The sequence below is a fragment of the Gymnoscopelus braueri genome (assembly GCF_963280865.1).
Source record: "Gymnoscopelus braueri genome assembly, chromosome: 15".
Classification (NCBI taxonomy): domain Eukaryota; kingdom Metazoa; phylum Chordata; class Actinopteri; order Myctophiformes; family Myctophidae; genus Gymnoscopelus; species Gymnoscopelus braueri.
In genome coordinates this window covers 23,439,217-23,458,997 of record NC_137620.1, presented here as the reverse complement: position 1 = coordinate 23,458,997, position 19,781 = coordinate 23,439,217, and the positions used below count along the sequence as shown (strand labels likewise).

The window sequence follows — 19,781 nt, the reverse complement described above, 5'->3', positions numbered from 1 at the left end:
TTGGCAGGTCAACTTAAATTATGTAAAGAAATGTTGTGAATAAAATGTTATTTGGTCCAATCTGTATGATAAGAGTATGTTAATACAACAATAAACCTTTACAATTGGTGTGGTTGTATTTGGTCTCCCTGCTGTTCTACTGAGACATTTAGATTCTGTGTCTAGGTTGGACACAACGTCTGTCCTGTTTCTGGATTGACACGGATTTTGATCTGAAGGTCAAAATTCTATTTCTCCCCAAGCAGGCAGGCTCTATTAGCTCAGTGGTAAACATTTCAGCACTTGCGCACGAGACCTGGGTTCAAATTCGTAGAAGAACAGGAAAGTTCCATGATGCACCTCTAAAGTGATAGAGTAGTCAACTGAGAAATGTCAAATTGTGAACTGGCTTCTTATAAGTACTGTATGTGCCAGTAGTGTTTTTGCAAAGTCACTTGACTTCTGCTGCAGCTAATGTTTGCTTCATAATGGTCCCACACTGAAGAGACAGTGGGGTTTTGTTCAACCATTCAGTTCTGTTCAACAGTTCAACCACTGTTCATCAACATCACCATCATCATTGATTTATTGACTGTTTTCAAAGGAACATTTGCATTTATTCACGTGATTTGATTCACTACAAATGTCATGTGCTCTGCCTTGTGTAATCACACAAAAAAAGAAAACCTGAACAGTTTTGATATTTGATACCATGGGGAAAACACACAAGTTGAGGGCATATGTTTTTTTATATTAGTAAAAAAATCACTATGTCTGCTTACTCTGCTATAGTTATAGATGAAAGAATATTGTATAGTCTTGGGGCATGATGATATGAGTATATATACTTGATTAATTCTGAAAGTGGAATTTTCACATGATCACCACACAGAAACATGCAAATAGAGGTATTAAAATGACAGACAAAACATAAGGTGGCTACCCTGTGTCTTAAAAAGATCTAATATCATCATCATTACCATCATCATCATCAAAGTATTGCACCAAATGTACTAAATTTGCTCTATGTTAGCAGTTGGCACTGGTCTGCTTACTCCAATGTTGCACTTCCCCTAGCTTGCATCTGGGCTTGCTGGTATATCCTTGCTGTCTTTCCTTGTTAATTTGTCTCAAATGCAACGCACTGAACAAACGTTAAGCCAAATCAAATCAAAAGGAAACCCAATCATTGGACTGTTGTCCAGAGTACCTTATATTTGTCACTCGATAGGCCTACCATTCACAGAGTCTCTGCACACTTAGCATCTTTATCAAGTTAACACCCACACACTATAACAATGTGACCTCTGTTTTGAAATGGACCAAACAAAACAAGTTGAGTGAGGAGAGCCGAGAACAGTACTAAGAGGAGGGTTTGTGTTGTGTTGTGTGCAGTGTTGCCAGATTCTGCGAGAGAAATAAGCAACCAGGTCAATTTCTTTTTTTTAACACATTGACCGCCAGAGGTTAATCTCATAATGTACTCACCAGTGCCAACGTTTTATTGTTGTTTTTTGTTTTTTTCACGTCGCCATAGACCTTGTTAAAATCCTTAAGATTGAGCTGTGCACTGTTTGTAAACATCGCGGACATCTCCCTGCGTCTACCAGTGAAAACCACGTGTCAAACGGAGCCGCCATGTTGTAGTTAGAACGGTTTATGTTAAACAGTGATCAGCGAGGAGAAAAACTACAATCGAAGAAAATGGCGTTTCAGTGTGCGCTTTAGAATGGAGGCCAACGGGATCGGCAAAACAGAATAATTCCGTTTCCGGTGGTGTTACAATGAAATGTTCCGTATAGAAAATTTAAAAAAGTTTTTTTTTTTCGGAAAAAAAGGAAAAAGCACCACAGCCCGTAGGCTACGGGATCGGCGCTATACGGTTGGATTTATCGGCCCGTAGGCTACGGGCTTGGCGGTGGTAGTGTTAATGATATATTTGTATTTATTTTTTTAACATTATAACAACACAAATCTGGTACAGGGTCCCTGGCAGAAAATATTTTAGATGGGGGTCCGTGGACAAATACATATTGATTTGGGGGTCCTTCACATGAAAATGTTTGAGAACCACTGGTTTAAACAACATTTAGGAATTAAGCCCAAATAAACAACTACACTTTAGAAACAAGCCCAAAACAAACCACAATCCGCAACTACCAATATTTACATAATAAGCAGACATGGCAACACTGGTGGTGTGTGTGTGTGTGTGTGTGTGTGTGTGTGTGTGTGTGTGTGTGTGTGTGTGTGTGTGTGTGTGTGTGTGTGTGTGTGTGTGTGTGTGTGTGTGTGTGTGTGTGTGTGTGTGTGTGTGTGTGTGTGTGTGTGGGTGGGTGGCAAGAAGAGTCATAGGAGAACTGCGGCTGGTATCGCTAGTGTGGCAAATGAGTATTGAAACAGTTAGAAATGTTCCAAATCAATATGTATTGAATCATTTATATTTACGACTACACTGAAACTGATTTCTGTGCATAGAAGTGAGTATACAAAATGCCCACTGAAAACTAATTGTTTTAGAGGGTATACGTTTGTATACCCTCCACTACAACACTGGTTATAATCAATTATAATCAATACTTTTTTGGCCAAAACAGAATTTAATTAAATATGGCACTTATTGACAATAAATATGCTGAGAACTTGAAGCTTGGTGTAGTACTTGTTGTCTAAAGTCCACTAATACTGAGTCAATCAGGTCATGCAGTTACTGTGAATTCAATGTATTTTAATGCATTGAAATTAATTTGTATGAAATGAACATGACAAATTGAATCGTAGTGAAATTAGAAATTTCATCATACTATACATTGAACTGTTTCCGAAAGATTTACACACACACACAGCACACACACACACACACACACACACACACACACACACACACACACACACACACACACACACACACACACACACACACACACACACACACACACACACACACACACACACACACACACACACACACACACACACACACACACACACACACATTCTCTTTTTCCATGCAAGCAAGCTTATCTCACGCCATCTTCTCGGAGCTTACAAATAGTCCCACACACTTCCTGAGCCCTCCTGGGGGTTAGGCTGTAAACTAATGCACCACATCTGATAAGTGTCTCTACAGTTTATCATTGTGCATGTGTAACTGTCACTATCATTGTGGCGGCCATAGCTGAGTGGGTAGAGGCTGTCTGGTAATTAGTAGGTCACCGGTTCACCTCCCACGCCCGCCCCTTGCATACGTGTCGAAATGTCCCTGAGTAAAGGTCCTTACACACCGGGGCGATTTTTTTCATGCGAATAATACGTTTTTTTTAAAAAACCTTATAAAGTCAATGCAAGCTTCCATGGAGCGAAGCGAAAAAGCGTCTTTTAATTATTCGGAACGAGTCAGAATTTTGCGTATATTCGCATATTCGCCTTAAGACACTTAACCACTAACAGACTGAACCCCTAATAGCTCCCCACCAAGCGCTCATCATGACCATCTGAGCAGCCATGAGCTGGATATCCCCAGTTCCCTTCCCCTTCCAAAAGAATCCCTATGGAGATTAATAAAGCATATGTTCTTTTTAACCACTTGAGTCCTATATACTTTGTCATATGACGAATAGCAAAAACAACCAATTTACAAGCTCACAATGTCCCATCGCAACACATTGTGAGCTTGTAGATCAGCTATTTTCACAAGAACACTTTTGCCTATACTGACATGTCCAAAATGGGAGTTCAAAGTTGTTGAATAAACTATAAAATATCTACCTGAAAGGCGATATCGCACATGATCTCCACCCACTGTGCAGTCACACTCTTCTCCGCTGCGAAGACGTGCGTTTTTTCCACTGTCTCCACGCAGAAGGCGGCCATGTTTTCTTTGGGGCAGGTCTCGGTGACGGCGGGCAGGATGGAGATGCACTCCGACAGGCGAATGATCTTCTTGTCCAGCTTCCGGGTCTTCTCGTTGGTCCCAACTCCTCCCCCGACCCCGCCGGCCGCACCCCCGCTGCCCGACGGCGAGTCGAAGAATTCGAGGCGGGCGATGCCGTTCTGACTGGCGGGGTAGAGGACGAACCAGTTCTTCTTCCATTTCTGGTTGGAGGAAGGGTTGGGGGTGGAGAAAGAAGAGAGGGTACAGTTAGTCTAACACAGTTGCACAACTGTGTTCATATACATAAGATACAAAACAGCCTTTATTTAAACGTTTATTTTTATTCACGAATGCCAAATAAAAAGGTAACATTTTCTTTAGGATATATAATTTGCCTCTGTATTGGGAAATGAGTGTGCACAAAGTACTGATGTAGCAAACAAAAACATTATTCATGAATGTTTGCGTTGTTTTATATATTGCAATAATAATCATGTGTAGTCGTCACAAAATCCAAAGGCACACCTGGACTTGTCCCATGGCACACCAGTGTACCTCAGTACTAACCTATTTAGAATGGGGTTTATGATGTTCTGCCGTAAGAAATCTAACAGTCTTTTATGCACACAAGGGTTTCCTGTACATTCATTCAGCAGTCACCTAGATTTAATCACTATACTACTGCTGCAGCTAGAGGCAAAACCCCAAATAAGTGCTGCTTGGCCAATGTTTGGTGTCAGCATTTTTCAGTATTCACGTATAAAACCAAAACGGGGAACAAAACAAAACAATGGCCAACCGTGAGACCGAAACCATCAGTTGGCCTAAAAAACAACCACTGCTGCAAAAACAATTATGAGGGGAAAAGAGCCCTAATAGAAACCGAACAATCCTAAAAATCCAAAGATGACAATTCATTTCGGTCACCCCATCACCACATGTCTCTCTGTGTCTTGCCAACGTGTGCTGTGTGTGTGTGTACTTGAGAGGATGAAGCACCATTGTTACAGGGAGATTGCTTTGCTGCACTTTAGCCCATTTAGACCTGAGGCCGATTCTACAAATGTCTTCTAAATCCTAACAGTTTTCTGAAAAACGTATGTTGCTACATCAGTGGTGGCTCAAACTTTTTCATGCCAAGGACTGCCAACATTTGATGTATTTGGCCGCGGACCACCATCTCAAAATATTTAGTTCCAGGGAACCCCAAAAGCAAAGATTTGAGTTACCTGTACCTGTACCTGTCAAAAATACTTCAAAAACGTAAATGAAGTCCACAATCACAACACCAGAGGCAGCTCCACGGATCATGTTCAACCCAGATTTGGCACAACAAAGGGAATGAACTCGTTCTCACGCTATGCAACAAAAATGTGGAATGCCCTACCAAAAGGAGTGAAGGAGTGTAAAATCCTACTCACTTTTCAAAACTGCCCTAAAGAAACACCTTCAGGAGGCTGCAATTCCAAACTGGCCCCTGTCAAAGTCTTAACCTCACCTTTAAGAATATATATATTGAAAGATTTGCACACATTTTCATGATTTTTCTAAAATACCAGATCTACAAGCTTGTATATCTGCTAATTTTGCAAAGTAGAAACAATGTTTTAAAGTGGTTCAAATGTAAAAATGATGCTTTCCCGGTCTTGATGGGTTAACTTAACAGTTTGTATCGTGCCGAAGTGAGGAAGTCCCAGCTAACAATAGCCTCTTCCTCCTCTGGGAGCTGCAGGGATATGACCAACATGTCACATTAATGCCACCAAGCAGTAGGGGATACAGCTGTGGCCCTGTGTGTGCGTGTGTGTGTGTGTGTGTGTGTCCACTCAGAGCTGCTCAGCGCTAACAATGGCCATAGTGACAATGTGTTGTTTATGAATAACCCGATTACTACAGTATTTGTGACATTTCACATCACAGAAACACAGCAACAAGAAGATGAGTAATTATGCAATAATGCAAGCAATGTAGAGAACAGACTCACACACAGAGTGTTAACGGGTTGAAAGTGATATACTGTATATTTTTGTTGTAGTTAAAATAAGTGTTAAATATTATATTCCAATAGCAATCATTGCTATTAAGTGTTTATTTAGTGACAGTGTTCTGTTCTGCCCGTCTCTCCAGGTCAGAAATACGTGTTTACACCAAAGTTATCCAATCGGGAGAGAGAACTCAAAGAGGATAAACAAGAGAAATTGGAAGTGATGAAACCGAAACATTATTTGGAATTGGAACACTGAAGCTGATAAATGACCTTTGTATGGTTCTCTCTCCAGATTGGATGACATCAGTATCCCTGAGAATGTATTTTCTGTTAACTAAAGAGCTGGAAAGACGTGGAGACCCTTGTTACTGAACAAACAATCCATAGCAATGATTACTATGGGAATATAGAGCTTTAACATTTGAACAAAAAAAATCTTTATTTTTTACAAAAACATATCACTTACACCACATTTAAGCTGCTGCTGTTAAACAAATACAGCATGTTAGTTCACAGGAAAATCCTCAGTGAGTAAAAATGGACCCCTGTGGACCTGCGGCCTCATATCTATGACTGAATCACAGCCATGCTGATATACAGTTACAGTATACTAGCAATCCCTCTTGGGTGATATTGCTATATATGCACAGTATATATTCATTATTTATGGGTGACTTTTACCGTGAAATAGTCCTGATGATTTGATTGCATAGGTTAAGGAGTCGGACCGCTTCCTTCAACTTTAACCCAAAAGTAACCTCTCTTACACCACCATGTACTCAACAACACTAATGCTAACAGGAGGGCAATAGTTGAAAAGGAAGTTATTGCCAAACTGGTACTAGACTGCACTGTCTATAAATGGTTGTATCTCTTTTCACTGTGACACTGAACAAACATGCTGCCATCCATCACACAATACAAGATCCTAGAACTGATGAGGCGTTATATTCAATGTTCGTGTGTGTGTGTGTCCCCGTGTGTCCGTGTGTGTGTGTGTGTGTGCGTGCGTGCGTCCGTCCACTCGTGCATGTGTGTGTGTGTGTGTGTGTGTGTGTGTGTGTGTGTGTGTGTGTGTGTGTGTGTGTTTAGCAAAAAATAAGCTCAGTATAAAGTGTTATGAGACAATAACATCACTCAGTATGACAGCTGTGCAAACATATCACTTGCATTCACACCATGCAAATTGGAAAGAGGAAGAGGCAGAACAAAAGAGAGAGAGAGGTGTATTTGCATGGTGACGCTGTTCTAATCGTACGTATAGCCGCGGGGGCATACATACAGGTACTGTCCCTGTATGTAATGTATATACTATAACCTACACAATCCCTGAGACCTGACGCCATGTCAGTCTCTGCAATACAGGCCGTCACACTGGCACTCTCAATTTCTGTATGCTAGGGCGGAAGGGCGTCGTCCTAGTGCGAATTGCCCACACACGCCAAGTTTGGCACATTTACTATATGTGCTGCTAAGTGATAACCTTTACTTGCAGAAGTAACTGAGGTACTAAAAAAAAGAATTAGATCTCTAGAATCTTACTGTATCTATATTTGACATTGATTGTTGTTTTGCTATTTTTGACTTGACGTTCTGTAAATATGGGGCCTTAGGGCTACTACACACTGCAAGATATTTTCTCCGATTATGCTGTCGGGGACCTTTTTGGCTCGCCCAGGTTTTGCTCGCTGTGTGTGAAAGGCTCTGCGAGACGAACGGGCCGCGATTCTAGCTCTTGGCGATGCCTTCCAGAGCGTTTCTAGATATCTAGCACTTTTGATATTTGGCTTTGTCGCCGACTGGAAATTATACAGTATGATACTCTGCGAGGACATCCGTGCTACAGCCAATGAGAGTACAGAACCGGGAGGGTTGCTGCGTGCAGAGAGAGGAGAGAATTAATTGATTGAATACAAATAGTTTGCAAAAAAAGGCACGGTGGCACAAATTTATGCAAAAGAATGCTAAAAGGATAACCCAGATAAGGCCTCTCAGGGCTTGTTTCCATTTGAGGTCCTGTGTATTCATGAGAGAGAGAGAGATAGAGACATACAGAGAAATAGAGAATGATTTAATATCAATCAATAGCGTCCTGTCTCAGTCTTGTGCATAGATCACAGGGGCCTTGCACGTTTTCGCGAGACTTCGTTTAAAATGAATAAAAACAAAAGTATGTATCGGGTCTGGAATGGATCGCATCCTCCTGGTGAAATCTTACAGTGTGTGTGGTCCCTTGTCAGCGATCAATCGCATAGTCTTAGATCGTATAGACTTGTGTAGTGTGAAATCCACGATCTGATGACCCCCCGACCACTTTAAAAGTCGTACTGTGTGTAGCTGCCTTTTACACACTCAGTTAACCACTTCAGCCCTATTTCAAAAATAGCAACGACCAAAAAAAAAGCAGATCTATAATACAAGCTTAACCATTTTGACATATTTAACCATCACAACATAATAATGCTGCAGGTTAAACGTCGTTCAACTGAAGCTCAGGAGTCTGCAGTGTGCATGAGCATGCTGTCACTCTCTTGAATACAGTACTCCACCACACAGTACAGTAGGAGTGCAACAGTTCAACTAATTAAGTGGTTAATCAGACTAACTGATTTAGTCAAATATAAATTAGAAAGTCGATTCATTGATATATAAAAATAAAAATAAATCCCCAAAACGTGCTTCTCGGTTATTTGATTAAACGTTTGTAATTGTTAGAATAATCACTTAGAAGATAGTTGCAGCCCTATATGCATGCATTCACAGCGCGTTCACTCTCGAACACGCACATGCATGCACCCACACACATGCATGCATGCATGCATAATGTGCATCTGCACAGGCACACACATGCACTCACACACGCAAAATTAGACACACTCCCTCACCAGATCAGGCTGCCCTCACAGACATACTGTACAAATGCAACGTAAGTGCCAAAAAGGACAGGAAATGTGTGGGACTGTCATTACCCAGGATCCTCTTTGTTTCCCGCTAATGGTTCCAGAGTGTGTACAGTATGTGTCTGCACACGTCACGTGTGCATGTAGTAGTAATAGTTTATTTTGGTCATTAGCCATGTACAAATATGACACTTCATACAACAAAACAAACATCAAATAAAATATCTTGCCGATATGTTGTACATCTCATGAGCTCATGCATTCGCATTCACACACACGCACGCACACACAAGTATGTATGTGAGAGTTGATGATCTAAAAGCTATCCCAAATAAGGTAACAGACCGTTATCAACCAGCAATACAATGAGTGGAAATTATGCAAAGTAGACACACCACAGAGAGAGAGAGAGACTTCCTTACTAGCCTTCATCATGTGTGTTCATTTCCTCATTTCTGCAGCTGTGACATTAGCAAACAATAAATAACTTTTAGTATAATGTCATGTTGGCCTTTACGTTTTTTTTGTGTGACCTTTTTCATCCCCCGTGGGAACTTCTGTTTTCAGCTTCACCCAGCTGAGTGCTGCCCACAGAGGAGCACGGCGGGGGGAAGAGTTAAGTGTCTTGCTCAGGGACACTTCTGACTCATTGCTGAGGTCTGGAATTGAACCTTGGACCTCTGGTTTCCCAGGCAGGCTCTCTAACCATTCAGCTATGGCCACCCCCAAAGTTCATGATCAACTGAAAGGACAACGACACTGTTCTGTTCTGTCTTATCATCTAACGGTTCAAACCAGTAATCCCCTTGACTAGATGATCAGACCGAACAGTGTCGTTGACGTTTCTGGCTCATTATATTAATATTTATTTTTCTAATTAACATATGTGTGTGTAGGGGCTACAACTGTCGATTATCTTCTTAGAGACTATTCTATCGATTACTTTATAGATTAATCAAATAATCGAGAAGTGTGCGGCTGTGTTCATGTTTTCATTTGAAAAACATACTTATACTTTGTTGTACAATGGTGTCACGCAAAATATTGCTAAAATAGCCCATTTATTGTGGATCAGTTTATATTTGAAAGTCGTTTTTATTTATTAAAATCAATTTTTGCTACGTCCAACCAGGGAAACTCCCCCCTGTCAGGTGACAAGAAGGTCAGTTGGCTCTCATGCCTGAAGGAAGCATGAGCTCGGCCCTGGCCTCCCTACTGTGGGGTGACAGGTGTAATACTGGTGTAGGGCTGGTGTAGTGCCCAGGATCACTTAGGAAATTGGCACCGGGTGAAAAAAATGGGTTACAAAAATCGCGGGATAAAAATTAAAAAAAAAAATTAATTTATGCACCACTATTTGTGTGAAATTGTGAAATCTATGGAAGTGTTGACAACTTTTTTTTAAAAGCAACTTTTGTAATAATCTACTGGGTGTGTGTTAGTTCTTGTTGTATATAGAACAGCAGGAACATAGGATTAGAATGATAATAATACCAAAACATAATTGTTTAGGAAACACAGCACTAGTGTGGAGGACTCCTTTCACACTGTTGCACAAATCACAGATTGGGACGGCATAACACAACTTTCCAGTCGTGAGATTAGTTTTTACTTTAATCCCTGAATCAAGCGTGAGTGCATCTCATTAACCACAGATGGGTTGACTACTGAACTTTAGAATCTACTCAGCTATATTACACACATCTTATGTTATGACACGCAAATAGGAAATGAATTAATGAAATGTTGAGTCCTACAGATTTCAGTCATTTATTTTTTTTAAATATATATTGTGAGTGATAAATATCGTCTCGTGACATTTGGCATCAATTTGTTATCTTATTTGTTTGTTATCATGCCCAGTAGTCAGTATAATGATCAGATAAACTTTCAGTACAGAGCATCTGAAGCCTTACTGTTCTCTCTGTGTGTGTGTGTGTGTGTGTGTGTGTGTGTGTGTGTGTGTGTGTGTGTGTGTGTGTGTGTGTGTGTGTGTGTGTGTGTGTGTGTGTGTGTGTGTGTGTGTGTGTGTGCGTGTGCTTGTGCGTGAGCGTGTTGGGGGGGGGTGTGTCACTGTGCACTGTGTAACACGGTACACCAGTACAGTAGTGTACACACACACACACACACACACACACACACAGTCACACACAGTCACACACAGTCACACACAGACACACACACACACACACACACACACACACACACACACACACACACACACACACACACACAGGAAGTGGGTTTGGTATATTTCACCAAATACACTTCACTTTCACAAATTCGCGACGAAATAAACCAACTTTCAACAGTTGGTCGGCTATGCGTTGTGTGTTATATGCCCATATAAGGGTATATATGTAACATATACACTGATGACATCAGGGATTTCCATGTATGGGCATTATAGGGACAAGGAGTGACAGATTCAGAGATCTCCATGGACATAAAAGGGACACAGACAGACAGACGGACGGACGGACAGACAGACAGACGAGTACAACGGGTGTCTGACAATGGGTACAACACATTCCAACTTGCATCGTGCCCGACTTGCATCGTTTCAGTGTTAAAATTTGTTTTATTTCTGTTTACCTTTTTCCCATGCACTAAAATAGCAGATGTACAAGCTCACAGCACATTGCATCATCTGCTGTTTTTTTTTGCTATTTGCCATACAGCAAAGTATATAGGGATTACAGTAAGTGGTTATGGCTGTCCTCTGCAGACCCTAGTGTTTAGTGAGTGACCAGTAGATCAGACTTAGAGAAAACCTCTCAGCCATTTCTTTTGGATGAAAGAAAAACACACAGAGGTCTGAAGCACGTCCTGTCAGATGGACACGTTTATCCACATGCTGGTTGTTCAAACTCTCCGCTGTCTGTCATGTTCCCATGTAAACCACACCAGCCTACCATGTCTCCACCCGCCACAGACAGACCAAACTGTGTGTGTGTGTGTGTGTGTGTGTGTGTGTGTGTGTGTGTGTGTGTGTGTGTGTGTGTGTGTGTGTGTGTGCGCGCGCTCGCGTGTTTCTCTTTTGATACCAAAATTTTAGTATGACACAGCCCTAGACCTCTGATTGACGATATTTTGACCGACATTTTGTAAAAAAAAGAAAAAAGAAAAGTGCATTTTACTTATAAGAAAATTAATTCATTAGCTCGCAACCTATCACGTTGCGACGCACTGTGAGCTTGTAGATCGGCTATTTTGAAAACCTTTTTTACTGGTTGAAAGAGGTAAAAAGTGGCTGCATAATAACCGATAATGATGCCGTCAAAAAAGTCAAATAATGATCTATGTATGTACATGCAGTACATATATACATGTACATGCAGACTATCTCTAGTCTGCATGTACTGTGTGTTTCTCTGCAGACACGCACACATGTCCAAGGCTGTGTTGTGTGTGTGTGTGTGTGTGTGTGTGTGTGTGTGTGTGTGTGTGTGTGTGTGTGTGTGTGTGTGTGTGTTTGTGTGTGTGTGTGTGTGTGCATGTCTTGTGTTGTCCTTGCATGTTTTTTCAGTAGGCTCTGAGAGGAAGAGCGTGCCATTAATTGTGTCCTTTAAGGGTCGACTGCGAGCGAGTGACAGAAGGAGAAAGAGAGAGGAAGTGTGTGTGTGGGACAGACCACTGCTTTGACCACAGATGTGCTGCTGTAACCTCAGAGCTTCCCCTACTTCTGCTACTCCTCCAAACCAACATGTCATCATCATGAGGAACCAGTGGTACTGCACTGTAGTACAGAGGTCAACACAGCGAGTGCAGTGCACTGTTTACATACAGATGTTTTAATGCGTTCATACTATTATGTCTAAGCCACCCCACTCCAAATGAAGTAACACTCCAGTCAGACTGAAGCATGCCGTTGCGTTCCAAAAATAAATACCGGATCTACAAGCTCACAACGTGGCATATTGCAACACGTTGTGAGCTTGTAGATTGGATTTGCCGTGTGTGACTATGGTGTTGAAACTTTTATCCAGATCAAGGACCTGGGTTTCTCCTTTGGAGATGGGCTCAGTGGCAAAGGTCAGTGGATTCATGTTAACATCAAACTTGAATGCATGAATTTCATCTGCACACAAGGACAATCATGAGGCGATCAGTTACACACAAGTCCCTGTTAAAAAGTAGAATGCAGTGGGTGCATGGATGGTTCACAAAAACGTCCAGTTCGAATCAGTTCATGACAGAATTAAACTTGTAAATTGTAACTGCCCTGATCTCCACAGACTTTGTTGTATGACTGAGACATACAACAAATGTCAGCTGGAAAATGTGTTGATGGTCGTTCACTTTTAGCTTTTAGTGTCAAAGAAGAGATGAGAGACATGGTTGTGCTGTGCACCAAAATTCCACCAAGGCCTGCCTAAACTGTAAAAACTTTTCCTCCCCAAAGCGTTTTATTACATGAGACCACGTTACATTAGTCTGTTTGTATGATTTAGGAAGCCTCAGGGAAGTAGAAAGTGTGTGCGTACGTGCAAGCATGTCTTTGAGAGAGAGAGAGGGAGAGCTAAAAGGAAGATGCAAAATCCAGGATCCTGCAAAATCCTGAGTATTAATTTAGCACTCAAAAAATCAACAGACTCCTCTGCTGCTGTAGCAAGTTTAGGAACTAATCTTAGGACGAATACAAGAGAATAAAGCAGGCTCAGCAAGCACCACAGTAAGATACAAGAACACATTTTTATTCGATCTGAGCCATGTCAACATCAGTCCATCACTGCAGTATTCCATCACTGCAGTATACTGGCCGGATCTCCACAAACTTCTAGCACAGTAAGCACACAAAACCTCTGAAAAACTCTTCATTCATTTAATGTGGATTTGATTTGATGTAATGCATGAATAAATGTATTAGCAACGGTTAGTAGCGCTATCAAAGCTGAGGAAAAGTTCAGTCACACAGATTTATTGAGAATGAATGGCAGTATATAGTTTATTTTGGTGTCTAATAGGCATTGACATTTTCACTCCCTGCAAGCACAGCTACCTTAAAGCTTAGCAAATGAGAGAAGAGGCAGTGTTGATAGAAAACTTCCCCCAGGGGAAATCCAGATTCAGAGTCTACAGGTGGATGTTAGGGTGGAGGTTGGGGTAAACTCACAACTCACAAGTCAGTATGTTTCACTCAACTAGAGACTAGAGGAAAATGTAACTTGTGTTTCTAGAGAAGAAAAGAAAAATGGGGCAGTGACATGATTGGTTTACAAAGCAGCGGGCGAAGCTTTGTAAAAGGCTGCCTGCTGCAGAGAAGATGAAGTCCCGAAAATATCAGATCTACAAGCTCACAGTGTGGATGTGTTGTGGGCTTGTGGATCTGTGATTTTTGGTGCGCGACACACTGGTGCAACTAAGTATAAATGTGTACGGTAGGGGTGATGATCATGAAATGTAGCAAGAATGGTAAGCAGCAGCAATTGCTGTAGCAATGATTGTAATCTCAGCATTTGAGCAGGAGTGTAGGTGGAGCGAGAGAGCGAGCAGGTGCATTTCAGATTAAATAGCCTGACTTTATTAACCTATTCAATCCGGGAACGCATCTGTGTCATTTAATTTTTTTTAGCTATAACCATTATTTTAAACTTTTGGCTATTCAAAAATAGCAGATATACAAGCTCCGAGTGCTGCGCTAAGAACTGGTAAATAATATGTTTTTTAAAGCTAGCATTTGTAACTCAAATCTTTGCATCTTATTTCTGTTCTCATTTTCTGTTTTTTTGTAAATTGTTTTGTATTGAGTGTTCACAACCCTCGAAAACGAGGTGCTACATCTCAAGGGGTTAATCCTAATAAAGAGTTTCAACATATATTATAGCTAGTCTCCAATTTAAAAACATATCTGACAGTTCTGTTTATTTGTAGGTTAGATTAGACCACACCACTGCATGTCCCTACAAAGGCCAGGGCATGTCATAATATGATCATATGATGTGAATAGCTATTGTATATGAATGCATTCATTTGTATATTTTTTATAATATCTTTTCTGTCTTTCAGATGCTAAAAAAAATAACTTTTTAGAAACTTTACATGTCATTGACCCAATAGCCCTCATAGGCCATTTGTTCACATGCTGTCATAAAGTCAGTCACAAACAGAAACTGTGGTCGGACGTGACGGCTACACAGTTAAGTCACATTTTCCAACACGTGGAAACAGGCGTGTGTGTGTGTGTGTGTGTGTGTGTGTGTGTGTGTGTGTGTGTGTGTGTGTGTGTGTGTGTGTGTGTGTGTGTGTGTGTGTGTGTGTGTGTGTGTGTGTGTGTGTGTGTGTTGTCCACTGACAGCCATAAAGTTTGTTTATTTGGTCCTGCTGAATTCTTCACCCCAATTTTGACACTTTGACATTCAGATTACCTTTTCTTTTCTGTTCTTCTACACAGTCTAAACACTTATGGGTGGTGACTGTAAATATCCAAATAGTGAAAATAGACAATCTATAAGCTCACAACATGCATTTCACTATTTTTAAAATAGGGCTTAAGTGGTTAATTCATAATGTATTTTTGTACGCATAGTAGGGACTCGAGGAGACACCAAATTTCGCTTTTGGGTCTCGAGCTGGAAATGTCAGGGAAGCTCTAATCCATCGGCGCTGTCAGGCAAAAACCTCCTAACTCCATATTATAACTTTTTGTGTTTTTTTCGTAAATGAATGCCCTGATTGATCGTACTACAGCGTCACACAAAAGTAGCAGATCTGCAAACTCGAAAAACGTGGCGCGAAGCTTGTTGATCTGCTACTTTTGCTGTTTTTGAATTTGAATCCTGAAAAGTAACAGTTTTGGACATACGAGGTTTCCACCCGACAGAGACGCCATTCTACTACGCACTACTCTAAGTTTGGCTCACTCTTAAATGCACTGAAAATGTATCATAGTGGAGAACCATTCTATTCTGCTCTGCTCTCGAGTCTAGTTTATTGTGTTCCAAAACAGCATGGAGACATGCACACTTCAGGGCTGGTTGTTTCGGAGCAGGAAATGAAGCCTGGATGTTTTGTTGCCCATGTCATATGACCAGAAAGAGACAGACAGAGCGAGAGAGAGAGAGAGAGAGAGAGAGAGAGGTGGAAAGAAAAAGACAGAGCGAGCAAGAGCGGGAGAGAGAGAGACAAAGAGCCCTTTACAAATCAGACGAGTTGACTTCTTATCCTGTGCTCTGTGACAAGGTTGCATCGAGGCCAAGAATTAACACTGACACACATACACTGACACACACACACACACACACACACACACACACACACACACACACACACACACACACACACACACACACACACACACACACACACACACACACACACACACAATTTGTGCCAGGCATGCCACAACAAAGTCTAACCCTAAACCATTAGATTATACCATCCTCCCAAACAACCACACACACACACTCACTCACTCACTCGCTCACTCACAGAAAAAAGTCAAACACACGCACATGTCCTTGCTTCTCTGGGTCAGGTAGAGTGTCAGCATTATTTTGGTCTCTATTCCTACCTCTATTATTGTATGATAGTTCAGTAGTAGAGAGAGAGACACACACACACACACACACACACACACACACACACACACACACACACACACACACACACACACACACACACACACACACACACACACACACACACGTACAGTGATTCTCAACTTTTATAATTTCAAGGACCCCCCCAGTTTGATATGCATTAGACCAGGGACCCCCATTGGATAGTTCTCTTTTTCACTCGGACCCAAATCGACACTGTAAAATCTTCTGTGTTAATTTATTCTGAGAGTGCATTTGAACTCTCTCTGAGTTACAGACCTGTACGGGGCCATTTGACTACAGTATCAATCATGTAGCTGGGGACCCCCCCCCCAAAGGTCCCCGGACCCCCATGGGGGGAACCACTGCACTACTCACAGTCCAAGTCCAAGGCAAGGCCTGCCACTCCCACATAGTCTAAACACATTCAGAAGTGCGGTTTGCAGGATAACTGAAACACTTCTAGGTTGTCTTGTCTTTTGGATTCTATTCAGTTTGTTTGTTTGTTTGGCAATGTAAACGTATGTTTTCTCATGCCAATAAAGCCCTTTGAATTGAATTGAATTGAATTGTTTGTTTGTTTGTTTGTTTGTTTGTTTGTTTGTTTGCTTAATTGATTGATTGATTGATTGAATACGCTTGGGCTAAAAGGATAACACAAAAAAAAGTCCTGGGGACTTGTTTCCATTGTGTTCCTATTTTCAACTCATTAACAGAGCATAGAATATTAACGTATTAATACATGTCATACAAATAGCTATATTTACAGAGTAGAAAAAGGTAAATCCGTGCCAGTGTATATGACCCCTCATTTCATGGGGATTTAATATCTATCTGACGGATGCTTTTTCAGGCCATTTTTGAAAGAAGCCAGTGATTCTTGTGATTCAGTTGATGTCATGGCTATAGTGCAGCAGCCCAGTGGTTATCAAACATTTTAATTTCAAGGACCTCCAGTTTGGTATGCATTATTATTCCACGGACCCCCACAACTCAGAGACCTGTAACGGTCCATTAGGACTGAATCCCCTCAAGGGCCCCTGGGGGTCCCCGGACCCCACTCTGAGAAGCACTGGTCTAGCCTAATAAATGCACGTTCCTGGTTGTAAATCCTGAAATGGACTCTAGACCCTCCCCATCCCCTCATCATCAACAACCAATGATGCAGGCAGCCTACCCCTTGGGCAAGGCATGCAACCCCCTCCTGTACACACACACACACACACACACACACACACACACACACACACACACACACACACACACACACACACACACACACACACACCAGATCAGAGTGAGACCAGACCAGTGAAGCACTCAGATATAAGTCTTTCATCTAGGTCTGGTCTAGGTCTGTCTTTGAAGCAACTGGACACAATGAGTTGCCTGTAATTGCATCAATATGTGAGCTATTTGTCGTGACGCAGAGCTGGTCCCTGCATGGCTACACAGTTGCTTTTCCTAATTATTAATAGTCCGACAAGAACAGAATGATCTTCCACATTTGGACTTACCCAGTGGTGGAAAGTAACTAAGTACATTTACTCAAGTACTGTACTTTTGAGGTATTTTTTACTTTAATGGAGTATTTCCAATTTTCAGTACTTTTACTCCTACTCCACTACATACCAGTGGCAAATGAAATATTGACAACTGTAGTTACTAGTTAGTTACTAGTAGATTTGTATTATTATTACAAAACATGCATTAACCACTTCTTTATCCATATACTTCGGCTATTTGAAAATTGCAGATCTACAAGCTCACAACATATCACAAGTTGTGAGCTTGTAGATCTGCTATTTTCAAAAGATTTGTATACATTTTGAACACTTGTGAAATACGACATTCTGCATAATGAGTACTTATACTTTTGGTACATTTTGATGCCAATACTGTTGTACTTTTAGTAATCAAGTACATTTTGAATTCCAGAGTTTTACTTGTGAGTATTTCTATATTGCAGTATTGATACTTTTACTTAAGTAAAAAAAAAGTGAATACTTGTTCCACCACTACTGAGCAGAATCGTAATTAATAGTCCGACAAGAACAGAAAGATCTTCCACATTTGGACTTAACTTACCTTTCCAAACTTCTGGTGCTGCACATAAAGCTGTCCCTCCTTAACGTGGGTATCCATCCCCCTCCTCACACAACAACAACAACAACAAAACCTCCACTCCTCCCAAGTCCAACTCCTCTGGACTCCGTGCCGAGAGTTTCAACTTCAACTTCACGTTAAAATAAATAACAAAACGTGTTTTCTGGTTTATTGTTCATATAAATACCCCCACCACCTCCACCAACTTCCCCCTGTATCTGACTTCCGCTCTCCGCCAGTTTTAATAAAACGCTTTTGACGCGCAGAGAAGAGATAAAGCGGTTGGTTTCATGGTGGTGAGGAGACTTCATAAATGATGAGTTATCTAACGTCCGTTTGACGGTGTGTGTGCGTGCGTGTGTCGCCGCTCCCTCTTCTCTTCCTCCTGCGTCTCCTCCACCACGCGCTACGCAGTCTGCCTCCACTCCTCCTCCTCACTTCACTTCTGCACCCGCACTAGTGTTTTTCTTTTTTTCTCTTTTTCTTTTTCTGTCATATGAGGACATTGGCACTAGTAAAAATGCACGCACGCACGCACGCACACGCGCGCACACACACACACACACACACACACACACACCATGTGCTTTTGCTTGGTTCCATCATAACCCAGTTGCGGTGGCTGATTGGGTGACTATTAGCAGCTGCATGTGGTGCCACTCTGTTTGTCAAATGAAGGCAAACGTTGTCAACGTTGACCAAAATAGGGAGGCCAGGTGGGTTGAAGTGGTTAAGCTAAATATTTTAACAAAAACACAATCTACTTTTCAGTCCCTCGTTTGATTTGAACTTATCTTTCCCGCCATCTACTGGACGCTGCTCGTCATTGCAGCGTGGACTGGAACTGCAGTTAAAGGGATATTTCACTTTCAAAAAAAATTTTGGTCATTTTATCGTCTACTCAGGCTTTTTTGAGCCCCACAGACCGTTTTTAAGTTGCTTGATTCATTATTTAAATATTTGATATTCATTTTATCAGACACGCCCCCTTCCCATACAAACCCATTATAACTTCAAACTCCATTTTTAACATGTTAGATTCGTCAAAAACACCCGTCCTTGGTTCTGCTGACTCACCCTGCCCTCCTAATATGCGAGGGGGCCGTGTTTTTTCGATAACTTTTTTCATTTATTTTTAATATTTTTTTTGGAAAATGAAAAAAATTAAATACATTAAAACATTTAAATAAAATAAATGAAAAAAGTAATCGAAAAAACACGGCCCCCTCACGTATTAGAAGGGCAGGGTGAGTCACCAGAACCAAGGACGGGTGTTTTTGATGAATCTAACAGGTTAAAAATTTAGTTTGAAGTTATAATGGGTTTGTATAGGAAGGGGGCGTGTCTGATAAAATGATTATCAAATATCTAAATACTAAATCAAACAACTTAAA

At 41.2% G+C, this 19,781-nt stretch overlaps 1 protein-coding gene across 1 annotated transcript in view; it reads right to left on the bottom strand.

The window, feature by feature from the left end:
* Positions 1-18,779, bottom strand: part of dok1b (docking protein 1b) — a 26,854-nt gene extending 8,075 nt beyond the window's left edge. Inside the window, exons 1-2 of the mRNA XM_080452240.1 lie at positions 18,370-18,779; positions 3,748-4,074 (exon numbers count right to left, since the gene is read on the bottom strand). Coding sequence (XP_080308366.1) covers positions 3,748-4,074; positions 18,370-18,426 — 384 coding nt within the window. The 5' untranslated portion in view covers positions 18,427-18,779. The remainder of the gene's footprint in view (positions 1-3,747; positions 4,075-18,369) is intronic.
* Positions 18,780-19,781: the final 1,002 nt, after the last annotated feature.